Source organism: Rhinatrema bivittatum, chromosome 8 (assembly GCF_901001135.1).
Source record: "Rhinatrema bivittatum chromosome 8, aRhiBiv1.1, whole genome shotgun sequence".
In the NCBI taxonomy this organism is placed as follows: Eukaryota; Metazoa; Chordata; class Amphibia; order Gymnophiona; family Rhinatrematidae; genus Rhinatrema; species Rhinatrema bivittatum.
This window is the reverse complement of record NC_042622.1, coordinates 257,492,453-257,517,692: the sequence shown is the minus strand read 5'-3', so window position 1 is coordinate 257,517,692 and position 25,240 is coordinate 257,492,453. Positions and strand designations below refer to the sequence as shown.

The 25,240-nt window shown below is 46.0% G+C and overlaps 1 protein-coding gene across 1 annotated transcript in view; it reads right to left on the bottom strand.

Moving 5' to 3' along the window:
• Positions 1-4,821: 4,821 nt before the first annotated feature.
• RTN3 (reticulon 3) overlaps positions 4,822-25,240 on the bottom strand; it is a 139,916-nt gene continuing 119,497 nt past the window's right edge. The window contains exons 5-8 of the mRNA XM_029614685.1: positions 14,916-14,985; positions 14,418-14,464; positions 7,434-7,492; positions 4,822-6,699 (exon numbers count right to left, since the gene is read on the bottom strand). Coding sequence (XP_029470545.1) covers positions 6,654-6,699; positions 7,434-7,492; positions 14,418-14,464; positions 14,916-14,985 — 222 coding nt within the window. The 3' untranslated portion in view covers positions 4,822-6,653. The remainder of the gene's footprint in view (positions 6,700-7,433; positions 7,493-14,417; positions 14,465-14,915; positions 14,986-25,240) is intronic.

The following is a 25,240-nucleotide window of genomic DNA, read 5'->3' as shown; positions in this document are numbered from 1 at the left end:
AAGGGTTCGCACTCACAAAGCGGGGAGTAGCTGGCTTGTTACGGCGGTTACTACCCCAAACCAAATGTACCTGATACTTCACTCTCGACGCATATCCAGCATGGCTCTCTGCTTCAACGGCATGGGAGAAAGACTGATACATCACGAATTTCCAGCATAGCTCTCTGCTTCAACGGCAGGGGAAAAGAAAAACTGATACTTCACGCATATCCAGCATAACTTCAACGGCAGGGGAGAAGAAAAAAGGATTCACACTCACAAAGCGGGGAGTAGCTGGCTTGTTACGGCGGTTACTACCCCAAACCAAATGTGCCTGATACTTCACTTTCGATGCATATCCAGCATAGCTCTCTGCTTCAACGGCAGGGGAGAAGAAAAAAACTGATACCTCACGCATATCCAGCATAGCTCCCTGCTTCAACGGCAGGGGAGAAGATAAACAACAAATAAGGGCTGTATAACATAATCTGGGTAAAAACAAATAAGCATGGGTGTAGCTTGCTTATTGCGGCGGTTACTACCCCTACTACCTCTAACTAATCAAGCTAGATATTTCACTTGGATGCAGCTCCATCACCGCTCTCTACATTAATGGCGGGGGTGGAAGGGAATTAGAACCAAGAGCTAAGAGAAACAGATAAGTATGAGAGAAGAAATGAGGGAAGCTTGCTGGGCAGACTGGATGGGCCATTTGGTCTTCTTCTGCCGTCATTTCTATGTTTCTATGTAAGGCATCCACTGCCATTCTCCCTGACCAGGGAGAATTGATCGATCTTCCTGTTGCTGGAGGAAGCGAAGAGATCCACGTCTGGGATTCTCCAAAGACGGAAGTTCTGATCCTCTATCTCTTGCTTCAGGGACCATTAATGGGGGGCAGAATAAATGACTCAGGCCGCCCACCCCCTACAGTTTTGGATCACGGCCGGTACATGATTCGTAGCATGGTGCCCTGGGACAGAGCCCATGACCAGATCTGGACAGCCTCCAGGCAGAGCAGGAAAGATCTTGGGCTTCCCTGCTTGTTCAGGTACCATATTGCCAGCCGGTTGTCAGTCTGAATGAGGACCACTGTGTTGGTTAGGTGATTCTGAAATGTCTGAAGTGCCTAGCGGATTTCCCAGTGCTCCAGGAAGTTTAATCAGCAACTGCACTTCCTATGGAGACAGTCTATCCTGGGTGTGGAGACCTCCCACATAGACCCCCCCCAGCCTAGGCGGGAAGCATCCGTAGTGAGCACAACTTGAGCAGAGGGAGCATGGAAGGGTACCCCTATCTCTAAGTTGGATAGGGTCTCCCCACCATGACAAGGAGACCCGGAGCGGTTGAGTAACCCTGATGCACACCCGCAGGTCCTGGGTGGCCTGACACCACTGAGAGAACAGCACCCAGTGTGCATGTGTAGATGACCGAAGGGAGTGACATTGACAGTCGCAGCGATGTGCACCAACCAGTGCAACATATGGAATGCTGAAACCTGTTAACAGATTTCTCCTGCCAGGGACACTAAGATGAGCTCTCGCTTTTGGGGCAGAAACACCTGAGCTTGAGTAGTGTCGAACCTGGCCCCAATGAAGTCCAGCTGCAGCGATGGGACCAGCTGAGACTTCAGGTGGTTGATCAGAAAGCCTAAGGTCTCCAGTACCCGAATGGTGGAGTGCAGGGACCGCCAGTGCTCCCTCCAGGGGGTGTTCTTGATGAGCCAGTTGTGCAGGAAGGTAGACCTGCACCCACTGCTTCCTCATGTAGACCCCCCACCCCCGCTAGGCACTTCGGAAAGACACAAGGTACGGGTGCCAAACCAAAGGGCAGCACCCTGTACTGAAAGCATTTCTCGCCTACCACAAACCGAAGGTAGTTCCTGTGGGTGAGGGAAATTTCAATATGGGTGTAGGCTTCTTTTAGATCGAGGAAGCAATGCCAGCCCCATGCTCCACAGGAGAGGAATAAAGGCACCCAGGGAGACCATTTTGAACTTTTTCCGTTTCAGGAATTTGTTTAAGGTCCTAAAGTCCAGAACAGGACAGATGTCTCCTGTTCTCTTCGGAATCAGGAAATAACTGGAGTAGAAGCCGCTCCCTCAGTGCCCTGGTGGAATGGGTTAGACTGCCCTGGCCATTACAAGGGTGGCGAGCTCCGTCAAAAGTATTTTCTGATTTGCAGACATGCCCCAAAAGGGGCACAGGGGGAAGTCTGATGGTACATCCTGGAAATTTAACCTGTACCCCCAAAATGGACAGGACTCCATGGTCAGAGGTGACAGCCGGCCAACAATCCACAAAGAACTGCAGTCTGCCCCCAATTGGAAGGTCCATCATGAGATATGGGTGGGTAGCTTACACTCCCTCACAGCCAGTCAAAACGCTGTGGCAGGGCTTTGCTGAGGAGCAGTCTGAGGTCTGGGGGCACATGGCTACCTGGGGAGAGTCCTAGGGCTAGCTTGTCAAGCCCTCACCCTGACCGCTGGTGGGTAATACTTCAGTTGGTAAAACGGATGTCTGGCACCCTGCCATGAGGACTTTTTGTCCAACAGCTACTGGTCCGAGGTGCTGGCTGAAAGGTGCTGTAGGGTCTCATGATCATTCTTCAGCTGTGCCACTGCCCCTATTATCATCCCCGAAGAGATTCTCCCTGCACCTCCGGATGGAGGTAGGCCATGCGGTGGGCACCAATGCCTGCTGCGGCCACTCTCTCCGCCATCTCAAAAATGTCTTATGCAGAACTGACTCATGATGTTTGTTGCACTCCAAGCCCTGCTGGACCACCTTCAGGAAGTCATCCTGCAGTTGCTGAGGTAAGTGCTCGATCAGATCCTGGACCTGCTTCCGGAAGTTCCTGGAATACTGGCTCCTGTACAACTGTTAACAGGCAATATGGACAGCCCACATGAAGCCCTGGAAGACTTTCCTCCCCAGGGCATCCAGAGCCCTGTGCTCTCGACCTGAAGGAGCCGAAGCATGGATACGAGAAAGTTTTGTCTTCCCTAGGGCAGACTCCATCATTACAGAGTAGTGAGCTGACGTCATTCCAACCCCGTGGAAGGCTGAACCAGATCGGTCTTCCTGTTCATGGGGGGTACCGATATGGGGTGTTCCCAGAGCTAAACAAACAATTCATTGAATATGTCATGGACTGGGACAGCCACCACTTCATTAGGCACAGCCATAAACTGGAGGACCTCCAGCACTAGTGCCTGGAGTCCACCTCAGTCAGGAGTCTGAAGGAGACTGATTCCGCCATGGCCCTTGCAAAGCCCGCAAACATAAAGTCCTCGGGAGGGGATTTATGCCTCTCCTCTGGAGGAGATGGCTCAGAGGGCAGGTCCTGTGAGGCATCCTCCCCCCCCCCCCCCCCCACAGGTCATATGGGGAGTCATCACAGATTGCCTGGGGACACCGGTGGGGCGAGGCACTAAAGGCACCGTAGGCATTGATGGACCAGGCAGGGGCGCGGACCATGCCAGCTGTGGAGTCTGCCTTGGAAGAGGTGCCACAGGTCCCAACAGCCCTCTCTCATCCTCAGAATCCATCAAAGACACTTGGGGCACTGGTGAGGTTGTTAGGACACCGAAGAGCATATCTCAGCGCTCCAATTGTGCCAGCAAAGATGGCACCGGTTCCAGTGGCGGTCCCGATTGGATCAGCAGCTCTATGCCTTGTAGGGCTCAGCCGACCGCCAACTGTACTCTGCATCACTACCTGGTCTCCCTTGGAGCCCAATGACCAGCACCGGAATCAGTGGCGACCACATCGGGCCCTCTGGCTCGAGGGAGAGCAATGCCTCGTAGGCCCAGGGCCACTTTGGGGGGTAACTTGGCTGGCACCAGTGCCTTCCCAAGCTTGGTCTCGTGCAAAGACTGAGAACAGTGACAGTGCTTCCTGGACTTCCCACAGTGCTCGGCCCGGTCTTTCCCCATCACCAAGGCAGACACTGGCGATCTAAACCTAGGATGAGAAGAAAGGGATGTAGGTCAGTCTCCACTGCCCAATTCAACCTGGAAGTGGAGAAGAGAGCATGGGCCCGGTAGCCACCGGGTCCTCTTTCCCCAGGGGCAGTCAACCCAGACACAGAGGTCAAGGGACCAGATTTCTTGGGGCTGAACAGCTTCATCATCTTATCTAGGCATACACAATCATCCTTTGGGGGGAGGGGGGGGCATCTGGGCACAGAACAGGCACCCCCTGACATCATGCAATGCCCCCAGGCAGACAGACCTCATGGTGTCTGGAACAGACATAGTCAGAGGGCACTGGGGTCATCAGCAAAAGCCCTACTCCATATCAAAAAAATGTTGAGTGGTCGATAGTCAGCAGGCACCACATGGAATAGACTGCAATGAATATAAAACTCACCATGACACACTCTAAAGGCCAGAAAGACGAGGGACCCAGCACATGAAAAATCTGAGAAAAACTTAAATGTAGCAGTTTTTCCAAGAAAAACAGCATGAGCTCCACATCCACAAAACGATAGCTCTGTAGAAAAGAAGAGACTGAAGAGATGCATGGTTGATGGAATGCTCAGTGTGTCAAAGTTCTAGAAACTAACAAAAAAGTTTTCCATGCTGGGCTATATTACCCATCTGTGAGGACTGCAATCCTGCTTGCCCTAGAAGAAAGCATGAAATGCATAGATATGTTAAGCTCAAAATTTGTTTTCCTGTACAAACAGTCTCCCTAGCAGGAAGTAGATCAGCAACCATATCCATTCAAATTTATCCTTAAGACTCAGGTCCAACTACATTAAAATAAAATATAGATGCAATAATTGGTCACTGCAAGGATGTTCTGTGATGAAGCAAACTAAGAGCAGCAGAGACTGGCACACCATTTCTCAGACAGTGTTTATTATTATTACATCAATTTGTCATTACACAGAAAATCAAAAAGCATTTCCCACCTCTGCAGGCATTACTGTATTGATACTGCATATACCACATACTGGGAGCTTCATTAGTACATTTGCTGTCTACATTGGTTCTTTAATTTAAAAAATAGGAAGGAAAAGAGGCAACTTTGACAGATGTAGCAGGGAAAATATGAACAGTAGTGAGAGGATCAGGATGGAAGGGCTCTAAAGACAAGTCCATGCACACACAAATGTGTAAGAACAGGACAGATAAAAGGGAGCTCTCAGCGATAAGGATGCTGGGTCACTAGACTCTGAACATAGAGGAAATAGGGGGGAGAAGGGTCATTTGATTTTCAACTCTAAAGAAATCAAAGTTATTGTCCCATGAAGGGTAAGTTTTGCTAGACCAGGACAAGGGAAGTTGGCAAACAACGTACATGTTACTGTGCTTATTCCAATGAAACCATTCACAAATTACTTGTGTAAGCCATACAGCATAAGTGCCTCCCCCCTTGCTTAGGTTCATATATATACATCCTATGGTTTAGATTTTATAAAGCTTCCACATCCTTCCCCCCCCTCCCCCCAATACTAGAACACTGCAAAAACAAACCAGGAGCGGTGAGGGGGGGAGGGAGGGAGTCTAGAACCAGGGAACAAATATCAGTCCTGACTGTATAAGGAACCTAGTTCTGTCTCGTTCAGTCTTACTCATACCCTAGTTACAAAGCCACCTTTCCCCAAACCTATCCTGGCAAAGGAGGAAATCTAGCAATAGTAAGCCAAGAAGACAACTAATCCAGGTTGGTTGAGGAGGTGATGTCATGGGTGGGGCAGCAGCAAAGGCTTAGAAGACCTGCACATAGAGCCACAGAGAAGGAAAATAAAATCCACCTCCACATTCTGTAAAGCACCACTCCTTCCAGGAGTTGTGTGTGTTCATTTAACTCAACCTGCTTTCTTTAAGTGGGCTGGAGAGGAATTGGAAGATTTTTCTCTCCTCTTCTGCTAACTCTCAGGGACAAAGGAGATCTAAAAACAAGAATCCCAAATGCACTAACTTTGTAATTTTTTTTTTAAACTGTTTATCATCATCTAACCAAGTTTTACAGCAGTTACAGACATTTTCATTTAATTTATTCCATAATAGACAACCAAAAAACTTACAATCTTTATTAAAGCCAAGCAGGAAGGAGAGCAGAACATCAAGAATAGATGAGTGCAGACTACAGGCAACAGAGGAAAAACGAGGCAGCAGAGACCTGTGAACAGCCTCATGCACTCAGGATGGGAAGGAAGCCAATTTCATGGCACATAAGCTCAAGCTAATGTGGGCAGGAGGACCACGCATAGAAATATTACAACACTGCATATCACTGGGGTAAAAAAAAAAAAAAGGGAGAGCCCTTTGCCCTCATTCCAACACCCAGATAAACAACTGAAAGAGCTGGGAAGGGAACAAGGCCCAGTGTGAGGCAGCAGCAGAGGGGATGGGCCTGTATTCCCAAACTTCTCCCCCCTGAAAATTGGAGGAGAAAAAATAAAGCACCCATGAACCAGAAAAGGCAGCTGCTCCAGGCTAGGATGCAGTGTATAGTTTAATTCCTCCCTAGCAAACATCAGTTCTGGGGTTAGTCTTCCATAACCTCATGATGCCCAGGCTTAATGAAACAGTGGCCCTAGAATGGAGTAAAAAGCTTGGAATGCAGGTGTGTTCCTTCATGGGGATAACGATAGGCAGAGCTAGGAACTGGGGCTTAATTGTTGAGCAAGCCAAGTTTCTTCCCCCCTCCCCGACTGGGGAGTTACTCTGCTTTTTTCTTCCCAAGCCCAGGAACTTTCGCTTGGACCCTAAGGGGAGAAAAACAAAGGGAATCAGCCACAACATTATTTTCTTCAGAATATCATTTAAGGGACTGAAGACTTATCTCCTTCCAAAACATTAGCAGTATTTACAAACTGACAGTAATCTCATAGGCTAGAGAGAAAAGGGCAGCACTCACTGCTATTCCAGAACTTAGACTCCTCTGAGCATATCCAGCTCTACTACAGCTCAAACTTACACCACAGTACCCCCCTATTCCAGTCCTGAGACCCTTTCACTAGCTCTGCCAAGGCAGTCAATTCTAGTCTGAAGCACGTCTTGCTATTCCAGTCTTGGGACCCACCCCAGCTCAGCCAATGCACCTCACTTCTGTCCCACATCACCCCCTGCTATTCCAATAGTGAGAATATCCTCCCCCCCAACTCTGCTAATGCACCTATTACCCTGCAGCACTCACTGCTATTCCTGTCCCCAATATACCATATCACTCCTGCTCCATAGCAACCCCTATTTTGTACTGAAACCTCTCCACCCCTTGCCCTGCAGCACACACTGATGCTCTAGACTTAAGTTCTGAAAACAGTGTCCAACTTTAACAACTTTGTTTTTTCTTGATATAGGATCTTCAGCTGGGTTCAAACTACTTTCAAACACCAGTCTGTGGAGATGAGACGACACTCCCAGCTTACCACATACCAACTTCAACACAAAGCTGGGTGTAATCACAACCCAAGGAGCCACTGAATTGAGATAAACTTACTTGGCAATAATGGACTTTGTCTGACCTCTCACAAGGGCAACATAGTGATCAATCCGAGTCTAAGGAAGAAAAAGAGCAGCATCAAACACCTGAGCTAAAGACACTGGCCAATCAAAATACACTACTCTGGCCTCATCGGTATAATCAGAGATCTCAGTATCCTATGGCAAGAAGAGGGGAAATTCCATGGCATATCTGCACATAGAATGCAACATTTGTATTTTTTCAGCTTCATAAAACTGGTACTTTTCTGATATTTCTGTCTCTAGCTAATTCTGTTCTATTATGGGAGAAAGGAATCTTGGTGATCAGAACTAGGAAGTGAGGGGATCAAGGTTAATGGAAAACTGATCAGAAAGCAGAGTTGCTTACCTGTAATAGGTGTTATCCCAGGACAGCAGGATGTAGTCCTCACATATGGGTGATGTCACTGGACAAAGCCCTATCATGGAAAACTTTGTCAAAGTTTCTAGAAACTTGACTGGCCCACTGAGCATACCCAGCATGCATTATCCCTCGAGCCACAGGGGTCTCCCTTCAGTCTCGTTTGTAGCAATAAGTGTGAGCGAAAAATAAAACGTTTCGGACCCAACTCCACGGGGTGGGTTTCATGAGGACTACATCCTGCTGTCCTGGGATAACACCTGTTACAGGTAAGCAACTCTGCTTTATCCCAGGACAAGCAGGATGATAGTCCTCACATGGGTGATTAGCAAGCTACAGGCTAAGTTATATTTGTTTTAGACCAACAGCATACAAGTTGTGCAGGCAGCACAACTGGCATACTGTTGGGAAAAATGAGGCAGCCTGAAATCACAGCAGGTTGGATATGGAAGGAGTTGGTATTATACTGGAAATAAGTTCTTTAAGACTGTCCAAAGGCTGAATCTTGTCATCCTTCCTTGTCCAAGCAATAATGGGCTGTAAATGTGTGAAGAGAACGCCATGTTGCAGCCTTACAAATCTCAGTAATCGGCACTGAACGGTAATGTGCTACTGAGGTTGCCATTGCTCTGAGTGCGCCTTTATTCATCCCTGGAAAGGAAGGCCTGCTTTTTCATAGCAGAACTCTTAAACAATCTGCTAGCTAGTTGGAGAGAGTTTGTTTGCCCACTGCTACACCTGGTTTGTTTTTGTCAAAGGAAATAAAGAGCTGGGTTGATTTCCTATGGACTGCGTGCGGTCTAGGTAATATGCAAGTGCACGCTTACAGTCCAAGGTGTGTAAAACTTTCACTCTGGTAAGAGTGAGGCCTTCGGAAAAAAGTGGGCAAGATAGACTGATTCAAGTGAAAATCAGTAACCACCTTGGGAAGGAATTTAGGGTGAGTATGTAGGACCACTCAGTCATGTAGGAACCTAGTATAGGGTGAGTGTGTGACAAGTGCTTGTAACTCACTAACCCTTTGAGCAGATGCAATGGCTACTAGGGAGAGAACCTTCCATGTAAGAAATTTAACATTGCAGGAATCCATGGGCTCAAACGGGGAACGCATGAGTCTCATTCGTACTACGTTAAGGTCCCATTCAGTGACTGGTGGTCATAGAGGGGGCTTAAGTTGAATTAAACCCCTCAAACTTACTCATAAGGGGTTGTGCTGTTATCGGGGCATCCTCTACTCCCTTGTGGTAAGCTGAGAGCACTCAGAGGTGTACCCTCACCGAAGAAGTCTGGAGACCAGAGTCTGAAAGGTGCCAGTCTAAGAGATGGCATGGGGCAGGAAAAAGGGTAGATACTTTTCTGCACACATCACATGGTAAATCTTTTCCACTTTCAATAAGATTTCCTTGTGGAAGGTTTTCGTGAAGCCACAAGCATTTGAGAGACAGTTAAAAGGTTGAGAGGTTGCAGGATCAAGATTTCAACATCCTTGGTTCTGAGTTATGAGAGTGGGTACTGTGCCCAAGTGAATTGGTTCCCTGATCGAGATTTTGAGAAGTATGGGAAACCACACTTGTTGAGGCCAGTACAGGGCTATGAGTATCATTGACCCATTGTCCTGTGGTACCTTCACTAGAGTTTTGGCTATCAGCGGTATCGGGGTATACACACATAGGAGGCCGGAGTTCTAGGGACAAGCAAAGGCGTCCATGGCCAACTGACTTCTCTGCTTGTGGAGGGAGCAGAACCTGTCCACTTTGTGATTCAGTTCGGATGCAAAGAGGTCTATTGTTGGTTGACCCCAGCGTTGAAATATCCTGGTTGTTACTACAGGATCCAGGGACCACTCGTGGGGATGGACCTGACGACTGAGGCGATCTACAACCACATTGTGTATGCCTGCTACCGTGTTTCCCCGATAGTAAGACACCCCTGATAGTAAGACGTAGTGGGAATTTTAGGGGGGTCGGCTAATGTAACATCCCCCGAAAGTAAGACGTACCTGTCATTTCAAAAAAAAATTATTTTTAAATACCTGTCAGAGGGCCGCGTGGGTCCAGGCGGCTGGCGGCGGGAGCCGGGTGGTCGCGTGTTAAATCTAGGCCGCGGGCGGGTGGGGGTGGGTGGACGCGCGTTAGTTCGAGACGGCCGGCGGGCGGTCGCGTGTTAAATCTAGGCCGGGTCGCACAGGCGCGCATTCATTCACCTGCCCGCGGCCTAGATTTAACACGCGACCACCCGGCTCCCGCCGCCAGGACCCACGCGGCCCTCAGACAGGTATTTAAAAATAATTTTTTTTTGAACACTCAGGTTTTTTTTCCAATATAAGACATACCCTGAAAGTAAGACATAGTGGGACTTTTGGGGGTAAAAAGAAAGTAAGACGCTGTCTTATATTCGGGGAAACACGGTAGATAACTGGCCCGGAGAAATATGGAATGAGTTAGGGCCCAATCCCAAATCTGCACGGCTTCTTGGCAGAGGAGATAAGAGCCCGTGCCTCCTTGTTCAGGTACCACATTGCAACTGTTTTGTCTGTTTGTATTAGAACAGTCTTGTGTGAAAGACAGTCCTTGAACGCATATAGAGCATAACTTATAGCTCGAAGCTCCAGGAAATTGATTTGAACTGTTACTTCGAATCTTGTCCAAGTACCTTGAGGTTGAAGATTGTCCACATGCGCTCCCCAACCGAAGATGCATCTGTGGTTAAGGTTACTTACGGAACTGGTTGCTGGAAGGGTAGGCCTGTTAGCAAGTTGTTAGTGTTCGTCCAGAGGAGAGAGAAACTTAACTGGTGGGTTATTTGAATTGGAGATGACAGTGGTTGAAAGGCTTGGAGGCACTGTGATCTCAAAGTCCATTGTGTTATTCTCATGGCTAATCTGGCCATAGGAGTGACGTGGACATTGGAAACCATGTGGCCCAGCAGTGTTAGGAATTGATGGGCTGAAGCTGTTTTCTGTGTGTGCAGAGATGCAGCTAGCCTGCAGCGTGTCTGCGCGGTCTTTGGGCAGGAAGGCCTTTGCTATGGTGGTATCCAACTCTGCTAGGATGAAATTGAAGCGAGATAAAGTCAGTTGGGATTTTTGGTAGTTGATTAGAAATCCCAATGAGTGAAGCAGATTGAGAGTGAGACAGTGTTTAGAGCTCCTTGTTTGTAGTGGCTCTTGATGAGCCAGTTGTCCAGGTAAGGAAAGATGTGTGTGTGTTTCTTGCGTAGATGGGCCGCAGCTACTGCTAGGCACTTTGTAAAGACACGGGGTGCCGAGGCAAGTCCGATAGGCAGGACCGGTACTGAAAATGTTGATTTCCCACTATGAAGCGCAGGTACTTGCGGTGAGGTGAGAATATTGGAATGTGAGTGTAAGCATCTTGAATATCCAGAGAACAGAGCCAATCTCCTGTTTGTAAAAGGGGAAGTATGGTGCCCAAGGACACCATTCTGAATTTTTCTTTCCGTAGAAATTTGTTGAGATTGCGAAGGTCTAAGATGGGGCGGAGGCCGCCTGTTTTCTTTGGAATGAGGAAATAGCGGAATAGGAACCTGAACAGGTTCCACGGCCCTGGTTCTCAGGAGGGTGGATAATTCTGACTCTAGAAGAGTAGTGTGATCTTTGCGTACCCACAGTGAGTTGGGTGGGGAATCTCTGGGTATTGTGAGAAAATGTAAACGGTAACCTTGTGTTATAATAGAAAGTACCCATTGATCTGTTGTGATGCTTATCCAATTGGGTAGAAAATGTTGAACCTGGCCTCCAACTGGTAAATTTTGATTTCTGGAGGGGCTGCTGTTCTCTGGGAGTTCTTCAAAACCCAGATGCTTGGCCTGTTTGTGGAGGAGGCTGAGATGGATGTTTTTGGTTGCCTAGGATGTCCTGAGTTGGTCTAGTAGTTCTTCCACGAAGAGCTGGTGGATAATACCTGTGTGGTTGATAGAATGGCTTTTTAGTGTCTTTCCTAGATGAGCATATTGCAGAAGGGGTTTCTGCAGTGATCATGGACAGCTGACGCAGTGTTTCATTGTGATCTTTAAGTTGCACCACTGCATCTTGCACTTTTTTCTCCAAATAAGTTTGCCTGTGCAGGGTAAGTCAGCTAGTTTATCTTGGACCTCAGGCCTGAGGTCCAATGCTTTCAACCATGCCCATTCTTCTGGCACTGATGCCTGCTGTTGCTTTTCTGGAGGCAGTTTCAAATGAGTTGTAGGCTGCACATACCTCATGCTTTCCAGCCTCAAGGCCTTTATGTATGACGGTATTGAGGATGTCCTGGTGTTGCTATGGAAGAGTTTTTGCTATTTCTTGAACCTGTTTCCACAGGTTTCTTTGGTATTGCATCATGTACAGTTGATATGAGGCAATTCTTGATAAGAGCATGGAGCCTTGGAACATTTTGCGTCCCAAATTGTCCAAAAACATTTGCTCTTTGCCAGGTGTTGACGAATGTGGACGAAGCCTCTGATTTCTTTTGTGCTGACTCTACCACAACAGACTGATGTGGGAGTTGAGGTTTTGGAAACCAGGTATGTATTGTACCAAATAAGTAGCATCTGTTCTTCTGTTTACCGGAGGAACAGTGCAGGGATGTTCCCAGTCTATGCTGCAGGTCAACTAGTACTTCGTGTACTGGTATAGCCACTATCTCTTTTGGAGCATCAACGAATTGGAGGACCTCCAATGTCCTATGCCTTGTATCTTCCTCTGTTAATAGTTGAAAAGGGATTGTTTGACATTTCCCTTATGACATTTGAAAAAGTTCTTCAGGTGATGACTCTCCCTTCCTCTGGTGGAGATGGTCTGACAAGATATCTTTGGTAGAAGAATCAGTATCTACATCTTCCCAGGTATCTGACAAGATATGTGGATGAGGACTTGAAGGAAGAATGAAGAATGGTGTCGAAGGACGTAAAATCATCGATGGATCCTTCGATGGTCTTGGCTGATGTTTTGGTGGCATTGATGGTAACTGTTGTGGCATCAATGACACCAAGGGAAAACTCTGATGTCTCTGTCCTGAGAGTCCTGATGGTCCTGGCATCGGTGACTGTGGATCCAAGTTGGTGCCTTCTTCATCCGAAGACCTGGGAATGGGTATCTGTTCCTTTGGCATTGGTGGCCCAGGCTGCGTCAGTAGGGCACCGATCAATGTATTGAGTTTGGTGAGTAATGGTTTGAGAATCGATGGCTCCGGCACTGGTATGGGAACTGGCATCGGTGGATGTAGTTCTCGGAGGGCATCGATAACTGCCTGGTGGATAAATCCGTCCAGTTGCTCCTGTATAGCTGATTAAGACAGAGCAGCTATAGGAGTGGCAGATTAGGCGGAACTGGCTCCTCCACAGGTCCCTGTGGGGGGCACAGTACCCAGCACCGATATTGGTGGGGGATCACCTCGGACGTTCTGTGTTGAGGGCATAGTTGGGTCCTCTAACCTCGTCCTCTTTGGGGGCGGCTCGATAGCCAAACCTACTCCAGAATCAGAGCCGGCACCGGGCATGGATTCCCGATGTTTTTCCTCGGTGCTCGGTCCGTTTTTCTCTAATGCTGAGGTAGATTTGGTCAATGACTTTGATGGTGTCTGAGACGGGTGATCACCACTGTCTTTGTGTACCCAGTGGGTCTATATTATCACTTTTTTGAATACCCCTGCCGGTGAAGATTGAGTCTATGTCGATGGAAGTAGCTGTATTTTAAACAGTTTTCATTTTTTCCAGGCGGGCCCCGCCTACCTTTCGCTGTCATTTTGGTGCATTTAGCACAAGAAGAAACGTTGTGTCCCGCACCAAGGCATAAGACGCACTCGTCATGGGGGCCAGTTATCAACATAGAACGGTATCGACCGAAATTAAGTATTTTACTCACCGAATTGGAGAAAAATGAATTTAAACGGGGGACCCCTATGAGGGGATATTTTTCTGAAGAATTAATATTTTTTCCGTGAGAAAAATTGTGTGAAAAATAACTGCAAGGCAAACTACAGAGCAGGAAAAAAAAAAAAAAAAAAGACAGACGTGAGACCCCTGTGGCTTGAGGGATAATGGCATGCTGGGCATGCTCAGTATGCCAGTCAAAAATTTCTAGAAACTTTGACAAAAGTTTTCCGTGATAGGGCTCCGTCCAGTGATGTCACCCATATGTGAGGACTATCATCCTGCTTGTCCTGGGATAAAGGAGATTCACCCCCCCTCCAATGAGACACTATTCCCTTTTTACAGTTAACCCCGAAGTCCATTCATTCACCTTCAACTCTTTCCCATGTTGATACCGTCCCATCGGGCTTGATGACTGGCAAAGAACTACAGTGACAAGGCACCTTGGGCTGCTTCCTCTGCTGCCTGGGAGCGGAATGTCATACTTTGAACTGATCAGCAGTAGGGTAGGAGAGGGGAAATTGGAATGGGGTGAAGACAGATGTGTGGACTGCTGCTCTGTTTTGACCCAGCCCTTGCAGCAAATCCACATGGTATAGTGAATTCAATGGCCAAGGTCCTGCTGTGTGCCTTTCTGTAGCATCCTGGGGATGGGGATCGGAGGCACTCAATATAACACAAGTTTCTTAATGCTTGATCATTAGCCCTTGTAACCTTTCACAACAAGCTTACCTGATATTTTTCATACACAATCGGGAGACTGAAAATCAGTAATTCAGCTGGAAATGAGGAAAGAAGAGATGGGATCAGGTAGTTCATTGCTGCTCTTTCCACACAATCTGAAGCACGTAACAAGCAGATGGCAGTATATGGATTCTTACAGAAACAGCTTGTCACTGAAGACTCAAATCACGCCTTTACTTTTATCACCACACATTTACACACTTTCAAAGCTAGGGTATATTACCCACCTATACACACTGCAGCACCACTGCACCTCAATCACAAAACTTTTCATCTGTGACCTTCACCCCCAACCCTCTCCACAGTTAGCAGAAACCATTAAGGAACTGAGACTAGAGATCCATCCAAAGATCTTATGCTCCCCCTAACTTTTCTCTGACAGGTCTTCTCCATATGCAGAGCAAAGAGAGTAGGATGTGAGCTATCAATGTTGTCAGAAATAAAGCTTTCATCACAGTCATTTTCCTCCCCCCATCAACCTCTTACCAAGAATGAGCAGGGTGATGCCATTGAAAACTGCTCCAATGTATGTCATAAGCCACATAAAGACAGCCAGCTGCAGGGGACAAGAATGAAAGAAAAATGGTAACTTTTATTCAAGTCTTTTATTCACCCAACTCCTTATTCCTCCCTTCTTTTCTACAAGACTTACTTTTGATTAAAGCAGGAAAGCAAAGCTCGTTACCTATAATAGATGTTCTATGACAGCAGATCAACCAGTGCTGTCATCACAGAACATCCATTTGCTTATGGCCCCCAAAGCCATCTCAATCCCCATTTAGTCAAGTTAAAGAGAGCAACTCCCAAGTAGACGTTGACAGTGTCTTTGGAGAATACCTGCCATGCTAAGCAAAACAATATCACACCCTAGCAAAGGGTTGTTTTGAAGCAGAGTTGCTACCCCTTAACAGGTTCATATTCATAAAAACAGAAGTAAGGAGGAGGCTGGGAACTACAGGCAAGTTAGTCTAATCTGTGGTGAGCAAACTGATGGAATCTCTGCAAAAACAGGATAATGCAATTTTTGGAATCCAATGGATTGCATGATCCGAGGCATTGCAGTTTTACCAGTGGTAGATCTTGTTAGATGAAGCTGATCAGTTTCTATATTTGGGCGACTAGAGAGTTGGAGCAAGAGAGTGCAAGACGGTGTACTTTGATTACTGCAAGGCCTTTGCCATGGTTCCGAACAGAAGACTTCTAAATAAATTGTGCGCCCTTGGTATGGATCATAGAAACATAGAAATGACGGCAGAAAAAGACCAAACGGCCCATCCAGTCTGCCCAGCAAGCTTTCGCACTTTTTTTTCTTCTCATACTTATCTGTTACTCTTGGCCCTTAGTAACCTTTTGGTTCTATTTCCCTTCCACCCCCACCATTAATGTAGACAGTGTTGGAACTGCATCCAAGTGAAATATCTAGCTTAGTTAGGGATAGTAACCGCCACAATAAGCAAGCTACACCCATGCTTATTTGTCTACCCAGACTATGTAATTCAGTCCTTGTTGGTTGTTGTTTGTATATAGATCCACTTTTCTTCATCCCCCTGCCGATGAAGCAGAGAGCTATGCTGGATATGCATTGAAAGTGAAGTATCAGGCTTATTTGGTTTGGTGTAGTAACTGCCGTAACAAGCAAGCTACTCCCCTCTTTTTTGTGAATGTAAATATTTTTCCACATTTCCTCTTGCTGTTGAAGCTTAGAGCAATGTTGGAGTCGCATTAACCGTGTGTATGTTTATTGAATAAGGGTATCATCTCCAGGTAGTAGCCGTCATTCCCGCGAGCCACCCACTCTTCATTCATATCCTCTAGACTTTATGGATCCAAAGTGTTTATCCCATGCCCCTTTGAAGTCCTTCACAGTTCTGGTCTTCACCACTTCCTCCGGAAGGGCATTCCAGGCATCCTAGAGTGACTGGACTGGTTAGAAACTGGCCGAGTGGGAGGCGACAAAGGATAGAGGTAAATGAGTTCTGAGAGGGGTTATTAGGGTGCCTCAGGGATTGGTTCTTGGACCAGTTCTTTTCAACAATTTGTGAGCAACATAATGGATGTATTATTGGGAAAGGTTTGTCTTTCTGCTGATAGCAAAATCTTTAACAGAGTGAAAAACATGAGGAATCCAGCGAAGCTCGAGGGATGGTCTGGCAGCTAAGATTTAATGCTAAAAATGCAGGTTAATGCATTTAGGGTGTAAAAACCCAAAGGAAAGGTACAGTATTGGAGATTAAATTCTAACCACAAAGTGAGAAGGATCAGGGGATAATTTAATCAGAGGCTAACCAAACAAGTGGATAAAGCGACAGTAAAAGTCAGAAATGGTCAGCAGAAAAAGGGAGGAGATATTTCTCCTTAGAGGACCCTGGAAAGACCTCACTTGGAAAACTGTATACAATTCTGGACACCGCATCTTCAAAAGGATATAAATAGGATGGAGACTGTCCAGAGGGTGGTTACTAAAATGGTGAGTGGTCTTCATTCTAAAGCATATTGGGGTTGTTTTAAAGCTCTAAACATGTGCACCCCTAGAGGAAAGCTGAGATGGGGAGATATGATAGAGACATTCAAATATCTCAAAAGGCTTCCATGCACAGGAGGTGAGCCTTTTTCAGTGGAAAGAAGACTCTAGAAAGAGGTGTCATGAGATGAGGTTGAAGGGGTACACTCTGGAGAAATCTTAGAAAATATTTCTTTAGAGAGGGTGGTGATTTGTGGAACAACCTCACAGTGGACATGGAGACAAAAACAGTATCTGAATTCAAGAAAGCATGGGATAAATATAGGGGGATCTAAGGAAATGACTAGAAATATAATGCTAAACTGGATGGTTGGGCAGACTAAATGGGCTATACAGTCATCATCCAATTGAGCCTAACCTAGAACCATGCCTCAAAGAGCATACCCAACATGCAATGTATCCACACAGGGGCCCCTTCAGTCTTGTGCCATAAGTGATCAGTACTAGGAAATGAGGAGATCTATTCCCTTATTGTAGTTAATCTTCTAATCCCCTCATTCACCTTCCACTCTTTCCCATACTGATCTCCTCTCCCCCCCCAACCTGGGCTTGATGACTGGCAAAGAACTGCAGTGAAAGCATCTTGGGCAGTTTCCTCTGCTGCCTGGGACCAGAACATCAAACTTTGTACTGGATTAGCAGTAGGATAAGGAAAGGGGGGGGAGGGAACAAAAAACAAAATGTGATGAGGACAGCTTTTTTTTTTTTATACTAGAAGTCAACTCCAAGGGCAGGTAGGCATGTTTCACAATGACTTATATTCTACTGTCCTTTGAGAACACCTGTTACAGGTAAACAATTCTGCTTTCTCCAAGGACAAGCAGGATGGCAGTTCTCACAGATGGGTAATCCCTAGCTACAGACTGCCCTGAACCAGAAAAAGGGGAAATAAAATGCCCAAACGGGCCCAACAAAATATTTTTTTTTTATTGGCAACAAGCTTTTCTCCCCCCCCCATTTTCTCTTATCTGAGGTGCAGCTTGGAAAAGAAAACAGGCTACAGGAGAGAGTGGTTTGCTTCTACAACTCAAAATTCTGCAAGACAGACTGGCCAAACCTATCATGTCAGAAATCCCTGTCCAAACAGTAGTGAGATATGATCATTAGAGAACATGCCATATCACCACTTTGTAGGTGAGCTGATGCTGCCATGGCTCAGACAGAATGAGCCTTGATGTGGCCCACCAGATTTCAGGCCAACCTGGGCATAACAGAAGAAATGCAATCTGCTAGCCAAATGGATAGCTTCTGTTTGGCAACTTCTTGAGGTCAAAAGAAACAAAAAGCTGGGTGGGCTTTCTACAGTTTCAGGCCACTCCAAGTAGAAAGGCAAGGCTCTCACAGTCCAAGCTGTTTAGTGTTTGTTCACCCTTTGTGGCAAGATGGCCTGGGAACAAATGCTGGAAGATTTTATCCACCACAGATCCGGCTAACTACAGACCTATAGCTAACCTCCCTATGCTAGCTAAAATTATGGAGAAAATTGTCAGACAACTTTCTGAATTCCTTGACGACAACAATATCCTCACCACTAACCAATATGGATTCCGGAAGAAAAAGAGCACCGAATCTTTATTATCCACACTAACGGACACCATTATCTTCAATCTCGAAAAAGGCCAACCTTGTCTCCTCGCGCTTCTGGAGCTTTCCTCAGCGTTCGACACCGTGAACCACTCTAGCCTACTACAACGACTAACAGACATCGGCATCACAGGAACAGCTTTCAACTGGTTTAAGTCCTTCCTAGAGAACAGAACATACAAAGTTAAGATAAACAACAAGGAATCTCACCCCATCCAAGCCAAGATGGGGGTACCACAAGGATCATCACTCTCCCCCACCCTCTTCAACATTTACCTTCTCCCACTCTGTCATCTACTTACTAACCTCAAGCTCACCCATTTCTTATACGCGGATGACATACAAATTCTCATCCCCATCACGGAGACCATACACAAAACCATGGACTACTGGAAAAAAATGCCTCTCATCCATCAACGATCTTCTAACCAGCCTCAACCTGGTTCTAAACACCAACAAAACGGAAATCCTCATAATAGCACCGGATCAATCTGCCCCGCCAACATCCAGCAACTCTCCAGACACCTCAGGATATGCCACCGCACCACAAGTCAGAGATCTGGGAGTACTACTAGACAACAGACTCAGCCTCAATAAATTCATAAATAACACTACAAAAGAATGCTTCTTTAAATTACAAGTGCTAAAGAAACTAAAGCCCCTTCTACTCTATAGGGATTTCCGCACAGTACTCCAAGCCATCATTCTCCCTAAACTAGATTACTGCAATTCACTCCTGCAGGGCCTTCCCGCATACACCACCAAACCACTCCAGATGGTACTGAATGCCACTGCAAGGATACTTACCAGCGCCAAAAAAAGGGACCATATCACCCCGATCCTCCAGCATCTCCATTGGCTGCCCATCAAATACAGGATTCAGTTCAAAACCTGCATGATTATTCATAAGGCGCTACATAACATCTCTCCACTCAACTTAACCTTCCAGCTTCAACTACACTCCTCTAAAAAACCAACCAGAAGGGCATACCAGAACAGAATGATCACCCAACCTGCAAAATCTACCCTGAGGAAACGCGCTCTATCTACAGCGGGCCCGTCTCTCTGGAACTCCCTACCACCGGACCTCCGCCTTGAGCCGTGCCATACTACTTTTAAAGTGAAACTCAAGACTTGGCTCTTCCGTCAAGCTTTCCCAGAGAGCTAAAAGCAAGAAGAACAACCATCATCCTTGCCTTACAGCAATAATCTAATGTTTATATTGCTTCAGTTATATGTTTCCAAGTTGTGTTCTAAGTGGATTTTAGTTGTTCTAAGTTGATCTTAGTTGTTTTCCCAATAGATTGTACTTTATTATATATTATCCGTTTATTATTTCGATATGTTCCATGTAAACCGCCTCCCCAGCGATAGTTATCTCTGTTAAATGTGAACCGGAGTGATATGTATTGTATACAGGAACTTCCGGTATATAAAAACCAAAAATAAATAAATAAATAAAGATTGACTAGTTAAGATGGAATTCTACACCACCTTAGGCAGGAATTTAGAATGGGTGTGCAGAACCATCTTATAATGAAACTTGTTGTAAGGCAGATACATTAATAGAGCCTGCAGCTCACTGACCGCCACCAAAAATACAACCTCCCAGGTCAGGTACTTCAGGTCACAAGAGTGCAGTGGTTCAAAAGGTGCTTTACCTAGTTGGGAAAAAAACAGTGAGGATCCCAAGTCAAACCTACACGTCTGCTGGGAAGCTTCAAACAGAAAACCAAATGCTTTACAGAGACAGGTCTAGCTTCAACATGCTGGTGATAGCTACCAGATGCACTATTACGGAGTTGGTGTTGACCAGACTACAACTGTAGAAGGTATTCAAGCAGTTTGTGTGTGGAGCAGGAGAAAGGCCTTTTGCTCATATCACAAGACAAGTCTTTTCTATTTAAGGCCACAGGACTTCCTAATGGAATCCTTTATTTTAAATCATTCACATTACTCTTCTTCAAATGTTCGAAGTGGGTTACAGGAAAACATTCATTAAAAATTCAGTGACGTGATATTTACAAACAAAACACACAAAGCTCATGGCTCATAAAATAAGAAAATATGCAAGAGAGCATAGAGAAGCTTTTAATTTAAAAACAGACATTCGAAATGTTTTCAAAGTTTTCTTGAACTTTACTTTATCAGAGTCTAATATCTGCTGGGAATTGAGCACCATAATAATGGACCTGCGACAGAGAATGCACATTCCCTCGTCTCAAGAAGATAAGAGTTTCCAGTAAGCCTGGATCATAAAGATCTCATGGGCTGATACATGAAACTGAACAGAAAGCTTCTATATTGTTCAGCAGCATATGTATCAAAGTGGCAAGCTTGTACTTTAAACAGTGAATTGGTAACTAATGTAAGAAGATGAAGAATAGCATTAATATGATCATACATACTACTTTCACTTAACACACAGGCAACGGAGTTCTGAATTTTTTGAAACTAAGAACGAGAGACATCCTCTGATAGATCAAAGGGATTGCAAAGTTAATTTCTCAATATCCAGACAGCAAGAGGCCTGATGATGAGATAGCACAATCTGACTTGATAATAAGTGATGAGGTCTGGGGGAAGTCCCCAGCCCAATTGGTTCCCTAGTGGATATTTCCCTGAGAAGTGGGAACCAAATCTGACTCTGCCAGAATGGGGCTAAGAGTACTGGGTGCCCCTGTCCTCTCAGCTTTAAAGTCTTTGCAACTAACTGTATCAGGCCCTTGACCCAATTGATGGTGAAGGTATCAGAGGCTAGTGTGTCACTTCAGAACAGAAAGGTTCCATTCTTTTGTTCCAGGAAACAGGTACGGGGCAAACACACCCAGCGAGGGAGTACCCCCACACTGGCAGAAAATCTGGTTTGCTATCCCCTCAATCCAGGGACCATTTGCAAGGTTGCAGGATCTGATTTGGTCTCCCAGATCATTCTCCACAACTGCCAAATATGTGGCCCTAGAACCATCCCTTGTCTCAGATTTTGAGTGACCTGCAGCCACTGAGATCTAAGGGTCCATTTTAGCACCAGGAAATTTGTCTGATAAAGCTTTTCCTGAGCAGACCAAAGACACACTGTGCAAAGCCCCTCTACATGAGCTCCCCAACCCAGGTTGGATGCATCCATGTTAAGGACTATTTGGACTGGAGAAATGTTGAAGACTATATCCCTGGTCAGACTGGAATTGTTCCAACTTGGTGACATGGATGCTGTCTCAGATTTTGAGTGACCTGCAGCCACTGAGATCTAAGGGTCCATTGGGCTTTCCTCATGGGGAGAACATGCCCAGGGAGTGATGTACATTTGATGCCATAAAGATAGATTTGTGGGCTATACATTTTTTAAACAAACAATATATAGTCCATGCAGATGACTTCCGATTCATGTGAATCCTTTCCACGGATACCAAGGTGATAGCCCTCTGCTATAGACGAAAGCCACTTGCCAAAGTGGTATTTAGCAGACCTCTAATAAATTCCAATTGCAATGACAAGCTCAAGTGGGACTTGGGGTGGTTGATAACTAACTCTAGTAGCGCAACACCTGGATTGTCTTGCACATCGATTCTGTGGGCACTCACCTATGATGTACTCGTGACCAGCCAATCAACCAGAAAGGGATACACATGCACCCCCCTCTTCTGCAGCTTGCATAGGTGGGCAGCCAAGACGTCAAGACATCTGGTGAAGTTATGAGGGGCTAATAGGGCAAAGGGCAGTATGTGATATCAGAAGAGACAGTTTACATTAAAAAAAGAAATCTGAGATTTGTGCCAGGGGAATCGCTATGTGGGTATAAACATCCGAGATAAAGGGGCTGGCTATGCCTTCTCTATGAAGAAAAGGATTTACTTACTGTCCCCTTTCTTGTCATTAAGGAACCCACTCACCTTCTCTGGGAGTTGATTTCTCCATTTATTAGCTATATCATGGACTTGAGGGACTCTACACATTGGGGGCAAGGTGACTACAGCTGCATATTCTCAGTAGGGCCCAGGGATCTGGAAAGAATATTGCTGCTTTTAAGGAAGCAGCTCAGTCACCTCCTGCAGCATATTCAGTAAGTCCTGCATATACTGGCCCATAAAGAGAAGGTAAGAGGCTATTCAGGCTTACCTATAACAGGTGATCTCCAAGGACAGCAGGATGTTAGTCGAATGGAGTCCAGCACAGAACTTTGAAATCTCTAGAATTCTGTCTCCTTTGCAGTCTTACTCATATCCTAGCTACAAGCCACCTTTCCCCAAATCTATCCTGGCAAAGGAGGAAATCCACAGGCTCCTCTAGTCTGGGGAAGTCCAGCAATAGTAAGCAAAGAGGACAACTAATCCAAGAAAACAGGTTGGTTGAGGAGGTGGTGGTGGTGTGATGTCGTCATGGGTGGGGCAGCAGAGAAGGCTTAGAAGAACTGCACATAGACGGAAAATAAAATCCATTTCCACATTCCATAAGCACCACTCCTTCCTGGAGCTGACTGTGTTCATTTAACTCTTGACCTGCTTTCTTGAAGTGGGCTGGATCCTAGACATCTGCAACTATGCTTTCACCTCTGCCTCACGGGTGGATGAGATGGATTGCATCTGCCTTGTTTATGGTAGCCACAGAGGGAGTTCTCCCACATCCTCAGCTGTACCTCCTGAAGATCTTGAATTAGGAGTGCCCTCTCCTCATTAGGGGGCTTCACAAAACTGGAGGATGTCTAGCATCTTGCTTCTGGTCTCATCATCCATTAGAAAAGGGAATGGCCTGCACCATTCTTCTACCAAAACCAGAGAAGACTACCTCAGAAGGGGACTGACTCCCCTCTCCTCTACAAGACAGAAGGGAGGGGAGACCTGTTGGTGCCCTTTTCTGCTTTGGCCTGGATACAGAGGAACTCTGCCTTGGGGAATCTTCTTCTGATGAGCTGGAAATAACCAGTGGAGCAGCTGATAGAGACTCCCCTTTGGGAACTGGCATCAGTACGGACACCAATGTCTGTGTACAGCTGTCTGGCAGCTGGAAGAACTTGAGCAGTGGCTAGACTTCAGCCCACGCAGATCCCAATACACTCATGCTGGAGCACAGACCTCGCAGTGCCTTGGTCCAAGGCCTGCTGAATCTTTTTGTCCAGCTCTTCCTCGAATATAACTAATGTCAACACCAACTAGGAAGCAGGTATGGCCATATATTCCTGGGAACAGAGATGTGATGGACACCTAGACCCTTGGAGACTGGCACAGTTCCTGGAATAATAGTTCCATGGAGAGGAGAGCCTATACTCACCAATTCAAGGGGATTCTTGGCTGCTGCCGGACTATACCCATTCCCAGCATCATGCAACAATGGAGACCAATGCCGGTGCTTCTTAGCTTCACATCAATGCCTGAATTGGAACTCCACAATGCCTCTGTTGAGGAGTAGGAGCCTACTGCCACCTTTGATCAGGAACAGTCAGATGAGGGACCGTTCCTTGGGGCTCTATTGATGCAGAGGGAACTGACTGCTCCCCCTGTGCTGGTACATCTACTTGACTGGTGCAGCTCCCATGATACTTTAAGTACAAATAGTTGGAGGCACTAACATCAAAGCGCTTCTCCATCAGTTATAGTCAAGACCGTTGTTGCCTGTGTGATGACGACTGAGGGAACATATCCAAATATCATGTATCCTGTACCTGGGGTATCACATCTATCATGAAGATCTGCAATAGACAATTCTGGTACAAAGGCATTGTAGGAACCTGCTAAACATGGACAACCAGAAAACGAGACAGAAAACCACAGGGGCAATGCAACGATTCTGTAACCAAAAGGGGGGCACTCTAGTGCAGCTAAATGTTCTCTTTGCTCTCCAAGATCTTTGATAGAATCAGCAAACATGTTTCTGGTCTGATTTATACCCTCTTTCAGCTGTCATACCTCTGTGGGAGATTAGGTCCTTAATTCAGAAAAACTGAGGTTGTGTTTGCTGTTGCTGCAAGAACCATGCGTTCTAAGCAAGATCCCCCAACTCCGGAAAAGACGCAAGCTAAAAATATGGCTCAGTGGACCTGATGTTAGAGGAGCTTAAACCGAAGGTTATGCTCCAATCTAGAATGGATACCGCTGTGATTAAAAGTGAGGTTTCCATACTTTCGCAACATGTGACAGCGTTTCAGGATCATCTTGAGGTTGTGCAACAAAAAAAGTGAGTCACTGGTCACTACAGTGAAGACCCTTCCACCTCTGATGTGCAAGGTTGGACAGTTGCAAAAGGACTTTGAGGACCTGGCTAACTGGAATAGCCAGAATATTAGGAATCGCTGAATGGCTTGAATTTGATTGGTTTCCTTACATTCTTGATTCCTGCATGTCTTCATATCCAGTTTGCCTTACTCTTGGAGACTGAAAGAGCTCATCAGATTTCTTCGTAGCCTTTTACCAACTCCCGCTAACCGAGGTCAGTGATCTTCAAATTGCTTCGGTATCCGCAAGTTTTGAAAACCCTCTCCGTGGCTTGTTTCAGAACTCCCATTGCGGATAAAGGTCACTCCCCACTATTTGTGCCGGATCATGTTATGCATGCTGCAGTTATACTGTGCTGTTTCTTTATGAAGAATGGCTACCATTTCTGATACTCTTGAAGTTACACTGAATGTTAATGGTCTTTCACACCCAAATGTAAAAAGGTACTGGCATACTTAAAGTCATTAAAATCAGATGTAGTCATGTAACAGGAGACCCAC